At 37.3% G+C, this 15,209-nt stretch overlaps 1 protein-coding gene across 3 annotated transcripts in view; it reads right to left on the bottom strand.

Annotated features, from left to right (window-relative positions):
* Positions 1-15,209, bottom strand: part of FANCL (Fanconi anemia complementation group L) — a 73,927-nt gene that overhangs the window by 29,246 nt on the left and 29,472 nt on the right. For 2 of the 3 annotated variants that reach the window (XM_019516651.1, XM_019516655.1), the window contains exons 6-7: positions 12,313-12,409; positions 7,437-7,505 (exon numbers count right to left, since the gene is read on the bottom strand). In XM_019516651.1, the coding sequence (XP_019372196.1) occupies positions 7,437-7,505; positions 12,313-12,409 (166 nt within the window). The remainder of the gene's footprint in view (positions 1-7,436; positions 7,506-12,312; positions 12,410-15,209) is intronic. The other variant, XM_019516652.1, reaches the window with a different exon arrangement.

Raw genomic sequence — 15,209 nt, 5'->3', positions numbered from 1 at the left:
ATATATCCATCCATCCATCCATCCATCCATCCATCCATCATATACTTTGTCATGCAAACCATGAAGAATTTTTCAATCTTTTATTTTTCATTAACCAGTTTACTACTGGCCTCTGTTCACCATTGTTCTCTTTTAACATAGACTGTTCTCTTTTAAAATTGATTAAAATTTATTGTTGCTTTTTCTCTCTCTCAAAGCAAGGTACCTCTCTCACATATTTGTAGTTTTCTAACTTTATACTTAGCAAAAACTAGGAAATACCCATGGTAAGGTCACCTGTGGCCATGTTAGACATCCATCCTAGACCAGTGACTATAATAGTAGGATAAAGCTATGAATAAAAACTTTGACCACAGCCCTCTTGTACCAGGCACAATGCCCAAGAGGGACAAGAGCACTGTCAATGTCTCGCACTGCAGGACAATGGGCATGTCTACATGAGATGTTTACTGCAGAGCTGCCTAATTAGCCCCACAGTAAAGTCTCTGCATTACACATATGGCCCTATTAAGATACACTAAACTAATAAACGCTGCCACAGGTTAGTACTTGCAAATACAAGTACTATCCTGCAGTGGAATTATTTACTGCAGAGCAACACATGTGTAGATGCTGACCCAGCTGATTGGGACAGGAGGGTGAGGCTATCCCTGCACTGACGCACCCTTGTTCCACAGCCAGCCTCTTCACAGGATGTTGAGTCAGGTCAGAGGAGCTCCAGGCTGGCCCCCCAAGCACACTGCCAGCTGGGGCTTCCACTCCAACCTGACTCAACATGCTGTGGTCCCAAGTGCACATGTAAATGCAGCATCTAGTAGCAATAAACTGGTGCAATATATGCAATTTATTGCTTTGTATTAATTGCACATGTAGATGCACATAGCAAGTTGTTAAGTAATCCCACTCCTTCCACAGGATACCGGTTCAACATGTAGCACTGTTACAGTTGCAATTAACTGTAATTGTAACAGTGCAATTAACACAGTCACACAGTAAGTGTACATGTGCTAGGGGCACATTTTGCCCATTATGTTATGACTATGAGGCCTAGGCAGTGGCAAATATTTGGCCAAACTAACAACTCTGTGCTGATCATGTAGGAATAGAGCTAGTCATTAGGTCACCCACACTAGCCAGATGTGGGTATGCAGTAGTTCTTAATAACAGGATTGTACATCTCATATACCCAAAAGCAGGGCAATCCTTCTGCTAATTTTCAAATATTTGTTCAAAAGCATGAGGGATTCAACATGAACCAGGAACCTTAGTTGAATTTGTTTTTGAGAGATGTGTAGATTTACTGCAGATCCTTTTCCTGCTCTTTCCTCCAAATTCAGGTTCCTTATGCCTCTAGGCTCTCCAGCCTGTCTTCATCTCAATCCCCACTAGCTGTCAGTTTCACAGACCAGTAGTTCCTGTCCCAAGTCCAAGTCATCCCCTCCTCCATACCTTTTTTCTGTATCTTAGGCCCTGCCACTAGTCTCCCGCTTTCCTAATCCATTCTTCCCATTCCTATCCCCATTCTTTGCTATCTTTTTTCAATGTCCCCAACACACCCTCCTTACCCCAGTCTATTACATTTTCTTCAGATCCAACTCTTCATCCCTCTTAATTCAATGACTCGATTTAACAGAGATGGAACTGAAACCACAACCTCCTTAACTGTGAGTTCTTGAGACTGCTAGTGTCCAGAAAGAATAAATGCAGCAAAAGCCTAACCTAGAGACTCTCAACCAGGGTTCTGGGATACCCTGGGCTTTCTTGAGATCCTTGTCACAGGGTGGCACACAATGTTAGCACTGTTAGGTGTGCAAACATGACTGACAAAATAAACTCACAGAGGTTTCAAATAGGAATCCAGTGTCAAAAACATTCTGACCTGTTGTGTTTTTTAAATTTATTTGCAACAGAAGAATTTGTAACGGAGTGTCACACCACGTAAACTATACGTGTCAGTACCTGCGCAAAGTACAATTAACTTGAAGATAGGGGTTAAATAGCAACTTAATGAAATTCACAGTTGATACACAATTTAAGGTATTGCAGTGCACAAAGCAGAGGGAAAAAAACCCACACACAACTTCACAACATAAGCAGAAAATAAGAGGAAATTTGAGAGAGAGAGAGAGAGAGAGATTAGCAAGCTATTTGGGAAAAATAATCTAACACACCTACATCTTTATAATTCAGTAAAAGAAAAAAAGTCAGGGAAATTCTCAAGTCTGGCAATACTTCACAGGTCTTGGAGTGATGGTAAATAACAATTTTGTTCTCAGTGAGAAAATACAATAAAATGCCACTAAAAAAATTAGGCTGCAGAAGCAAAATAATAGAACAAGGAGAAGATGGCTCATTTCATTGTACATTTCTGGTAACCATACCTGGAATGAAACTTTCATTTCTAAGCATCAGAATAGCACTGACAGAGTTCAAAGACAAAAAAAAAATGCAAGTGGGTACTTATTTTCAAAGAAAAATTCAGATGCAACTTAGTTAAAAAATTATCTCATGCTGTGTTTAATGATATGAAGTACATGAATGAAGAAGTACAAGAAAAGAGAAGAATAATATCGATCGTACTAGTCAAATGCCTGTCAAGAATGACCGGGGGGGGAGGGGATGGGGAAGGAGCCCCATGGTCCCCGCCCCATCTGGGCCCGCTCCCCCCTTCCCTACTCCTGCTTGCGTTCCGGGCCTGTTTGCCCATGATACAAAACCCTATTCACATCTACATTTAATTAAAAAGTATTAAAACAAGTAAGGAGCCAAGCTAAATTATCTTTCTAACACAGCAGTAGTTTCTTCTGCATTCAAATATTCTAAACTCCTCTAGATTTCTTTAGCATTTCTCAATCTGCCAAGTGAAATATGGCAGGCACTATTCTCAGATAAGAAGGGTTCTGCCCACCTCTGAAAAGGTACATCCATTCCATCCTTCTGAGCTTCTAAAGAGCCCACAAGTAGTATTTTACTATTTTTACAGCAAGAATGGAAGTCCTTAGGGACATAATAATCACGTACATAGAGTCTTACATGGCAAGCCATACGAGGAAAGGCTGAGGGATCTGGGACTCTTCAGCCTAAAGGAAAAAAGGCTGAGAGAAGACCCGGTAGCAGCTTACCGCTACACTAAGGGAGTACATCAAGGGCTTGGTGAGCAACTGTTCACCAGGGCATCCAAGGGGAAAACTAGGAGTAATGGCCACAAACTCCTGGAAAACTGATTCAGGCTCAACTTTAGGAAAAACTTCTTCACAGTCAGGGTGAAGTATGCTGGAAACTGCCGATGGCAGTCGAATGCAGCTAAACAGCAGACCACCCCAGATGGAGGAGTATGCTCAGCAGCCAAAACCCCTTTGGGGAACCCCAGAGCAGGTCACCATGGCATGCCCCACCCTGCCACTGCTGGCCGGCCTGCCCAGTATGCTATGGTGACCTACTCTGGTGCTCTCGTGGAAGGGGCTTGGGGGAGTGTGCCCAGCAGCCAATCAATGGTGGCACAGCTGCTATGTAGACAGAAGAATCAGGCCCTCTTGAAGCTCCCACAAGCAGCAGGCATCCAGCAGCACCACACCATGTGATGAGAAAAGGGACACTACAGAAGGAAAGATTTGGGCCCCTCAGAGCTTCAGTGAATTGAAGGCAGCAGCAGTAGGCACCTGGCGCAATTCCTGCAATTGCACTGGCCACTTGCTGCTGGGATAGCTCTCAACAGGCAAGAAGTGGGACTGGGGAGTTTTGCTGGTTGGCTCCATGACAGACTGGGGGAGGAGCCAACTGCATACTCAGCCAGACCAGCCAAGCCTGGCAGAGCTCTAGCAGGCATCCCTACAAGTGGGGTGGGTGGGGGGCAGCAGTAACCAATACAGGAGACTGGGATGCTGGCAGAAAGCAATTTAAGATGATCAATAGGGGATCTGGTACAGAAGTTTGATAGACTGGTCTAACCTAAACCAGTTAAGTCTGATACAGCATTAATCCATCTATCTTAGATTGGGTTCCATCATTTTTAAACTAGTCTACAAGCCCCAGACTTCTGTTATGTTATAAGTAGAGACTGGTTTCTGATCACTTATACTGGTTTATGTGTAATGTCTGTAACTGGCCATTGTCAACAATTCTGTATTGGCAGTGGGAAGGATTTGACGACCTGACATCTGAATTTACTGTCCTTTGGATTTACATGGCCCGTTGTTACCATTTGTCATTTATTAAAGTTGAACAGTTTCCCTCCTCTGCATCACCATCACCACTAATCAACCTGTCAGAGGGCATATAAAGATTTAGGAAGTTTTTGTTTAATTTTTTTCCCCAGTTAACCCTCTCAAATGGCCCCAAAAAGGATTTAAATATTCTTGGAGGATAGGTCCATCAATGGGTATTAAACACAAGTTAGGGATGTAACCATCTGCTGGTGACCAGGAGGTTATGCTGGGGTGATCACTCTATACATGCCCAGTTTCTAATATTTGTCTAAAGCATCTGCTATTTGCCACAGTGACACCAGATACTGGTTCTTATGGACCTTTGGTTTGACTCAGCATGGCAATTTTTTCCCCCTATAGTCTTTGTCCTCTGCCTTAGAGAGATGTAGGAAGCTGAGTTTTGTATAGTGCCTAGGCTAGAAATATCACAATTATGATAAATGTTTTTCACTATATATTTTTTTTCTTCAAAGTAACTATAGAAAAATTCTACCCATACTAATATACCAAATCTTGTAATGCAGTTTTATTGTTAGCTGTATGACCTCATTAGTCATTAATTTCCACATTCATGACCTTCATGTGATAATCCAGGTGGGTAGTGGTCAATATAAGACTAGTATTCTATTGTGTGAGCTAAAGAATATAGATATATCATAACTGCACAACTATGCCTAGAGTGCATGCTAAAATGTATAGACAGCAAATTTATCTGGTTAATTAGAAAAAGAATATAACTGAAATAAGTAGATGTTCTTGCACTTGTCATTGAGAAGCACTTTGCATTTATTTGGCACTTATAACAGTAGCAGCAGCAGCATTGCCCTTGGTGCTGATTTCTTACTACTCTAAAATGTCTCCTCTGAGCCAGAATACACTGGCTGTTGCTGATCATGCTGTGAGACACCTGCACTGGCTACTAGGCTTGTCATGACGCACAAAACCCTACCATCTTCAGCTTGACATTGTGCAAGTTATAATTATTCATCCAAATGAATATGTCAGAGCAGCAGCAGCAGACCTCTCATCAGAGCAAAAGAAAAATACATCAAAACATTATCAACCCAGCAGGAAGACAGGGACCATAAGGAAAATTACCCATTTTTAATATGGATGCCATAAAGCCATGTCTATTATTATAGAAAAAAGAGAGAGAAAATAAAGATCTTCCAAGTTTAAAGTCCATAAGCATTAAAACAGAACTTGAAATAGGCAAGAGCAGAAAGAAAAAAAAAATCAATTACCTAAAATCTATTTATATTCTCTTTAACAAGAGTTTGTATTTGTATTATAACAGTGACATTTGCACTGCTTCAGTTACGGGTCTTGTCAGTTTCTTCCATTAAAGGTGACCTACATATGTTAAAATTAAAAACCTATCAGTATTAGAATTGCAGGCTGAATACCCAAAATATCTAGAGCACAAGATGTTAAGTTTGTCCTCTTTTTCAGTTTCCCTCTTAGGCACCAATGTATTCAACCACTTCAGGAACTGCTGACTCTTGATCCAACTGACACCTTAGCATTCACTGTGCTGAATCACAGCTTTGCCAGAGCATGGATGTACCCCACATGAATCAAACCCACGCATTCTAAAAGAAAGAGTCTGTAATTTTCTAAGTAGTGCCCCTTATGTTATGGAATATACAACATAGATGTTTAAAAGAATAGCTGCACAGTTTTGCAAAAGCTGCACATTTACCTGATTAATATATGTAGACTTCATCCTCCAGCACTATTAGGCACTATCTGTTAGGCACTTCAATAAACTTTGTAGAGCACATTTACAATACTGGATTTTCATGTGCTTGCAACTTATATATAAGTACTGACTATTGATTGTAATTTGGTAGTAAGGGTGATGCCTAAATTTGTTTTAAAGCATTTTTATTAAAAATTAAGCCAGCTGAAAGTTTTTAAAGGTAAACAACAACAAACTAATAGTCTTGATGAAAATATCTGTCTTAAGCCACCTTTCTTTTTTGAGGGGAAGCTATAAATCAAGTAAATAAATATTATAAAAAGTTAAAATTATAATATAAAATATAATACAAAACAGAAGCTACATAATACCAATATATATAAAATATAAATTTATACATAAAGTTTGGATTTTCTTCAGGATAAAAATGCATTTGAGTTCATCCAAAACAATTATGCAATCAACCAAAGCTCTGAAGGTGTGAAAAGTGAAAATATATTATTTTTCCATGGATGTTCTTACTCACTCCTGCAGGGTTCCTTCACTAAGCTCCACATCAGGAATATGTCAGTGACTTGGGGTGATATACAAAACTCACAGCTTTGTCAAACAGAGAGGATGCAATTATCCCAACCTTGTATTGTTACAACCTTTATCCCTCCCCCTGTAAAAACAATGTTGTACATGCATATGTAGTTGGAAAGCCTGATAATCTGACAGGCTAAGATTTTTCTACACTATTTAAATTGTTTAAAAAAATTAAACTAAATTTTCCAGAATTAAATAATCTAAACCTCAAATATTTTCTACAGTTGGTTCAAATTAATTTGCTTCTAAGTTGACATGTTTTAAATCTATTTTAAATATAAGCACAAGTACTTTTATTAAATGGAGAACAATACAAGAAATAATGTATGAGAAACATCATGCCTTCCTCAGAAAAGAAAAGGCTTTTAGTTCTTAAACAGAACATATCAGTTAAAACTACTGAATCAGAATGATATGTTACATGTATGATTTTGTAATTATGAGTCATACAATTAGGCTATATAGATCAAACAGGACAACTATTTTTGCCTATTTGACTTTACAAAAATATTTGTCAAATTTTAGACAACAGTTTTTACCATGGTATCAGTAATTATTAATCCCATCCCTTATTTTCCCAGTACTGCTCACAAGAATTTGGAGTCTTAGCAGTACACAATGTATTAGAGGTGGATGGGTACTTAGTACTGTAGAAAGTACATCTACAAGTTTGGGAACAGATTTAAAATGTTGAAGGCAACAGATTAATTTGATATTGTAAATATTATAAAATTAAAATGTAATGCTCTAAATATATACATTTCCTAAACATGTGTACAGGAAACAAATGAAAAGAAAGTACTACATAGTCAGACACTTTATTACACATCATTACCAAACACCTGTCATACATCAGATACACAGTCCAAATACATCTCTGAACTGGTAAGTAAATAAAATCTTAGTTACCAGAAAAGGGTACGTAGTAGAGATTTTTTTACCTGTGGAATCCAAGAAACAGCAAATTGAACAGGGAAGTCCACAAAGCAATCTGGTGGTTCTGCAGGATACTGAGAGGGGGGAAAAAACCCACTTTAATCAGTTTTTGCTTCTTTATGTGATTTAACTAGTCAAGCTGATGCACTGTTGAAGAAAGCTTTTTATCAAATCATGTTCACATTGGAGAGAATTTGATAATGATTTCTGACAGCCTCAGATAGCTCAAGAACTTGGCTTAATGAAAATATGTAAGCTATTTTCAGATAGTAATAAATAATCATCATGTAAACAAAAAGCTTCACAATATTAATATAGCAGATTTTACTGAGGCCTAAAAACTATTAGTTTGAAAAGTATACTTTATTTTCAAAAATATATTTTTACAAAAAGCACACAGAGAGAGGTCAAAATGAAAGAAAGATTTCCTGGTACCTCTTCTGCTTTCTGTTTAAATGAATGTAATTATTCCTGTTAAGAAGGAACACTTAACAGAAGCTACAGTCTCATTCTTAAATTAACTTTCCTGGTTAAGAAAAATTAAACACCTCTTTCCAACTCTACGATTAAACTTCCAACCTCAACATACAACATATGAAAGGCAGTATTTTAATGTTTCAGACTTTAAAAAGATGAAACTGAACTGTATGTGTATTCAATTTCTTTAAAAAACAGATCAAAGAAAATGTTGAAAAAGCACCCGAAGTTTTATTTTATACAATCAGACATGAAAGGAAAATAATTCAAATGAAGCAAAGGCTAAAGAAACTAGGGTTGGGCATTTGATCAGCCAAATAAAGTTTGGTCAATTGACTGGTCAAACATTGATCAAAAATTGTAAAAAATTGCCAATAGGTTCAACTAATACACAAAAAACCACAAAATTTCCATTCAGCAATGTGCCATAAAACAATAAAAAAAATACTTTTGTCAAGAAAACTGAAGAAAAATGCTGGGTTTTTTTTTTGTTAAATTATTATAATCTTTGATTGGTCAAAAAAATAAGCAGGCTACTGATCAGTCAACTGACAATATTTGACTGGTCAATTGACCAGTTTGCAAACCCTAAAAGAAACCCTAGATACCAAAATAGCCAGATGAAAACTGCAGAAGCTACACAACTATTAAATTTGATTCAATTCCAAAATAAAATCCCTTACTTAATTTTGTTCAATTATCTTTGATCATTAAATCATCGAGTCTGTGGAACAAACTAGAGTTCTCAATTTTCTATACAAATACAAGAGAGGCAATTGCATAGAAAACATGCCCACTGCACAGACAGCTATGAAATGTGTTGACATTTTACACAGCTTAATCTAATACAGTGTTATTTTTTCAGTTTGACTAACTGACCTTACTAATTCTTTAGTGATTACACAAGTACTGCACAAACTAAAAAAAGTCTGTCCAGTACAAGCAAATATATAAGTTTTTTTCTTAAGACAAACATTTCTAAGTCATGCAATTGTTGTTCCTAACAAAATGTTTTACAATACCTTTTTATTCTATATAGATATACATAGATATATAAATATCGATATATCGATCAATCGATAGATATAAAATATCCAGATCTGTATATCTGCTATGCCTTCGCCTACCATCCCACACAAGTACAGGCACAGTATTCCTCTTTTGTTTCCTGAAATTCTGATAATCAAGTTCTGTTATCTCTTTTTGAGCTGCAGATTTCAGATGTGATGAACTTTGCCTTCTCATTATCCTTGATGACATAAAACAGCTTAAAAAAATTACTTTCTCTGCAGTATCCACATATTTGAATTGCTCTCCTTAGTCTTGGACAAGCTAGAGGGATGGATTAGTTTCACACACAGTTTTTACATTTTATGTACTTTTTTCTTCTCAACTATTTGCTGTTCTAACTTGCACTATGTTAATTTATCTGCCTTAGTTTAAGTTGCTGGCTCTCCATTAAGAGACAACTATTATGGTTTGAATAAAGTCTTGCATTTTGCTGTTTTATCACATTCATTTCAGTCATTACTTGCAGACAAGTTGAAGTGTAGAGAACTGGCATGGACAGAAATCATGTACAAAATTTCTGCATGCAAGGAGACTATTTTTATTTTTCCCTTTATTTTTCCAATTTTTATTATTATTTATTAAATACTTGCTGGCATAAAAATATATTTGCTATCCTACAGGTGAAAGAACATACCTAAAATTATGGATAAACCAAGTCAGCAGTTTTCCCTAGCACAATCATGAAACTATTATTTAAAATGCTAGTAGCATTAGTTAATTATGCCTTTATACATTGTAGATAAGTAGCATGAATTTGATGCATTTTATTTCATGGGGGTGTGGGGGGGCTTTTGAATGAGATATTGAAAACAATTCCTAGCTGCCTTGTACAAACTATAAAAAAACCCCAAGGCACCATCTTGACAAGTTTAGCAAAACTTTTTTACCTCACAATACCATGCTGTAATTTGTACAATGGCTAATATGTTGTCCCATATTCTGTATGTATACAACAGGAATTCTGTTAGAAGAGTCAGTTATATATCAGTTAATAGAGTATTTGGGATCATTCAGAATGAGACCTTATGTAGAACAAAATACGAGAAATGGGGGGCTACAGAATTTTAAAATATTATAGAGAAAAATACAATATTCAGTCCTATTGTAGGTGAGCAACACGTTTATAAATAGATTATACAGCGGGATCTATATCCATATATTATATGACAAATCTGCTGCCAGGATAGAATTCTTGCTGTGTCTGGCTAGAATTTCACAGGATTTGAAACCCAAAGTACATGTTGTATTCCTGAAATCCTCACATCAGTTTATCACAGAATACGAAATTAAATCTGAGAGAAATTTAATCCATTTCCTAGCTTCATATACAAGAAAAACATACACTTCAAATGTACTGTCCTTTCACTGTTTACTCCAGTACTTGGCCTCTTTCTACAACATAATTCATTGGCTAAGTAATTGGGAAAAAAACAATAGATAACCCAATTAATTAATTTACAGCAGAAGTTAACTGGAGAATGAGTTTGTAAAACAGGGCACTATATTTGAGAAAATATCAACTTATCTAGATATGACATTAAGTGTTTAAAGTGCATCCACCTGTAAAACAGAAAAGGAATATTTGGGGATTTATTCTGACATATGATAATCTCACGAAAGAGTGTTTAAACACAGCACAGTTCTTTAACCACCTGCAGCAGAACTCTCTCCCCATCCAAGAAACTGCTTTCTTTGGGTAACAGCAGCAGTACCTGAACCTAGAAACTGTAAGGAAGTTGACAATGTGGTGAAGTCCATGGACTTCACCAATAATCCATATCAAACTAAATGACAAAGCAGTTCATAATTTGGAACAAGTAAAGGGCTCATAAAAAAGGATCATCATAATAATTAAAGTTTGTAAAACAGGCCAAACATCTTGTACAGAGCAAACAGTAAGGAATTTAAGAGGGGGTAAGAGGGTGGAGAATGAAACAAGTGGATCAAATCTTCCAATATCACCTTCTGCAGGATTATGTGGATAATTTATTTGCATTTCTGAGATTTGGTGTACATTCTGCACTCAAAGTGCACTCAGACCAATTTGTCTACACGATTTCTGAAGGACGGACAACTAAAGCCTTTGCCAGATGACAGAAGAAAATTGCTGCTGTTTTCAGGGAATAAAGATGGCATTAATGAGTTAATGAGCTACTACTGGAATCTAGGACAGCACAACAAAAAATAAGATGATGTTTTTTAAAACCTTTCACAAAAAAATTACATAAATAGCTATATCACACTATCTTTCTTACATAAAATACCTGGATGAGCATTCCTTTTCAATGTGTTTAATATGTATACCATTGGAAATCAAACTCCTGTGTCACCAAGCACACATTTAATATATTAATTTTCTCTTGTGGCAAGTTTAAATGCCAGACACATTTTTAAAAAGGACAAACACGATTGATCCTTTCATCACTACGCTCTTCTGAAACAGAGTTGATTGATGACTACTAGTTACAATAGACAAGTTGCATAATCTGATCTTTTTATTGCACTATCATCAGGTGTTTACACATAAACTACTAAGATACTGAAAGCTCCTTTTCCTACCAGAAGTCTCAATTTTAGACATTTTAAGACTACAACAAATTACATAAAAGCTGAGAGATTTTCACCAGTTCAGTAAACAGGATGACCTACCAGTCACCATAGAGTGCAGAGATAAGAGTTACTCCAAAGAGTGACGACTAAAGCATGACAGCCAAATGAAGAGCTCAGGTATACATGTTCCCTTAAACATTTATTCAGCTACTACACAGGAGCAAATAAGTAGCTGCAAGATGCACATGGAGGATTCAATTCCCATTCTTCCCTGTTCTGATCATCCTGTGAGATCCTCAGTACATTTTGCCTCCTTTATAGCTAGGGACCTACTCAAATCACAGAAATCACAAAATAGAGCGATGTCTGAAAATCCACAAAGGAAAAAAAAATACCGAACGAAAATACTGGCTCCGCAGTAGGAGCCAGGAGTCCTTACGGCTTGCTGCAGCCCGGTCACTGGGGGGAGTGGGGAGAAGGGGGCCACCATGAAGGGGAGCAGGCAGGATGACTGCCACCTCTGCCCCTTGTCTCTGATGGGCTGAGAGGGCTGTCTGTCATGTGGCAGCTATCCATACAGATGACTACTGTACAGTGTGATTTTTAACTAGAGTTAACCAAAAACTACAAACATATCAGTTTCATATAAAATCACTTGTCAGGCCACCTGATAGAATGCAAGAACTTTTAGAAGTAAAATAGTTCATTAACGAGTACAAATTCTAAAAACACAACCCATACTGTTTGGTTAGATTTGCTTAGAAGTATTTTCCCCAAATGTACCTTTGCATTTAACTTCAGAGTGATTAGATGCTGTCGACCACGAGAGTCTTCTGCTTTTAGCTTCACAGAACTAAGGCCAGTATCCACATACACGATTCTGAAGGGGAAGAAAACTCAAGCTGTATTAGCGAGACTCACACGTTGAAATGTTTGCTAGACTCGTATTAGTCTGTTACAAATATTAATCAGAGGAAGTCCTGTATGCCAGCCATTTCTACTGTTGTAGATTTACTGCTGTTAATACACCGGTCTACTGCTTAATGCAGTCATATATCTTTGGGTTATTTACAATGTGTGTCAAGGCTCATGCTGTGGTCAGTGAGCACTATGTTTCAGTTTTCCATCACTGGAACCTTTGACACACACAGCATGTTCCTGTCAGCCTCTACTTATGTACACATTAAACTTCCTGTCAAATTCTTTGATCCATTTCTACAGTTTCTTACAGTATGAGACTTTTATGTTCTCAATTTGCTTCTCTCCTCAATGAAGTTCTCCTTTATTATCAATACTGTTATTGTAGAAAATTCAGTTGATATTGGTTCATATACTCAAATTGATTTTCTAAAGAAACACAGTACTGAACAAGTATAAAGTGAGTTATTTACAATAATTTGCTCTCATGTTATGACAGTTTTATGCTGTATACATGTACCAAAACAAGTACATATTAAAGGTCACTAAGATTTTACACATATGACACAAAGACAAAGGTTTTGTTTAAGAGGTCACTGATTAGAGTTTTCTATAACAATGGAGATGAATACACTTTCAAATGCATCATTCTTTGGCAATATGGTCCCTTGAGTAGTTTAAACTACTGCCAAAAACATTCAAACTTAGCTGTATATTTACTAGTGAACTGGACATGCAGATATTTCGAAATTTTGACAATACAATTTTCCTGTAAAGATAGTACAAGAATACTGCAGGGCTCATCACCCACACTGACAGCAAGGTCCATTAGGGTTCACAACTAGCATCTGCCTCTTGACCTGCATAACCATTTAAAAAAACAAAACAAAACAAACACACCACTCCCTCCCCTAAAAGTACATTCTAGTCCACTCACTTGAGCCATTTTCCCAGCATGCTGGCTCTTTCTCAAGGGAAGTGGGGCAATGGAAACGTAGAGGCCTTTTCTAAGCTAAAAAAATAGGTCTGAACTAAAAGGTTTGCATGTTCTTGGACAAGTAACAGAAGACAGTGAAAAGAAGAAAATGATCTCTGCTCCATAGCACAAAGCCTCAATAGGCCGGCATTGAAAAAGTGAGCAAAACACGCCTCCCACCCCCACTTCCAAAAAAACCTAGAAATGGTAGCATTTGTGGGAATATAAAAAAAATACAATAGTATATTTCTATAGGAATTAACATTAGAAAATTCTAGTACAAAGATATTAAGTGTTCCTCTGAACTCTTTGGGGTAATTTGATGTGAAATTTTTCCCCTAAAAAAATGAGTGCTAAATTCAACCATTTAAGTAACATGGCATAATTCAATTAAAAATAATCATCAATCAACATTCATTATTTAAGCTTTCTGAGTTCTTTGCAACAAAAGAATTGATCTATTATTTTTCCATGATCAAAAAATGAATGAAAGCATGAGCAGGCATTTTCCAAGGGGTGCCTTCAAGTCTAACAGGATTGAGAACCACTGTTACATAGTGAAAAACTTTTGTATTCCAGAGTTTCTATTTTACCATAAATGGTTTTCTGGACTTTAGAAAAACATCTTCTGCAATTCAGTACACTCCAGGTCAATGGCCCATAATCCAGACTGTAAAATAGAATAGCTACAGATTAGCAGTCAACAACTGCTTATACACATGCTGTTTGAATTTTAATTAGAACTCGAGATTAATCAAGTCTGCTCCATTTTCTAATTAGAATGCTCTAGTGTCGCCTCATTGTCATGTCTGTTAAGCCTCTGTGCATTTTAAAATGGCTGTGGGGGCACTTTAGCTAAACCTTACTGAATGAGGTTTAGCTAAAGCATCCCACAGCCATTTTTAAATATGTGGGGTTTAACAGATATGAGGAGGAGGCATTTTAATTAGAGCAGTTATCAGGGAACCGCTCTAATTAAAACAGCCCCTTCACTCCTGAGCATCTGTATAGGCAGCCAACAGGCCCAAGGTTATCAGAAGGAAAACTGATTTTCCCATAAGACGGTGGTTCCCAACCGCGGATCGCAAGCCAAATGAGGGTTGCAGGGGCAATGCCAGCAGCACTGCACAGAAAAGACGAGCTGCGCTGTATGCCAAGAGGTCCCCTGCTCCACTGTCGCACTCCACGCCCTGCAGCAGGGCACAGGAAAAAAAAGGTTGGGAACCACTGCCAAAAGAAATCCAATAAATGAATATAGGAACCTAGACTATGGCAGAGCAGTTAGCAGTAGTTCTCAAGAAACTCCTCATTGGGTCTAAACCCACCAAAGATATGGCTACATGAATAATTTACTGCTAAGTCAGGTAAGGATAGACATTCCACAGTAACTACTTGTGTGCATGCTCTTACACTGCATTTAGTGGGATAAGCTACTTTGTACTTATCTGGTTAATCATTCTGCACAAAAGCAGCTATTCTCAGTAGCTAACACTTTATAAGCTCACCCCCTACCTTACTTCGTAGTAGCTTGCTTGTACATGAAGCCAAACCATGACTTGCCTTTCCTAGAAGTAACAGTCAAGCCCAATGGTCAGATCAGCCTGTCAAAACACTAGAATGTCCTTTGCTTCAGCTGACTTTTTTGCTTGTGTCCCCTTTGTAATACCAATATCTTTACATTAGTAATTCACTGACATCCCATAGCATGAAAGGGAGAGCGAATGAATGGTTTTTATTACATTCTTTGAATCAATGACTGAAGTTTCTTGCTTTTTGTTCCTAGCAG

Source organism: Gavialis gangeticus, unplaced genomic scaffold, assembly GCF_001723915.1.
Source record: "Gavialis gangeticus isolate Ggan-Ray unplaced genomic scaffold, GavGan_comp1, whole genome shotgun sequence".
Lineage (NCBI taxonomy): Eukaryota > Metazoa > Chordata > Crocodylia > Gavialidae > Gavialis > Gavialis gangeticus.
The sequence above is the reverse complement of the archived record's forward strand: the minus strand, read 5'-3'. Positions and strand labels throughout refer to the sequence as shown.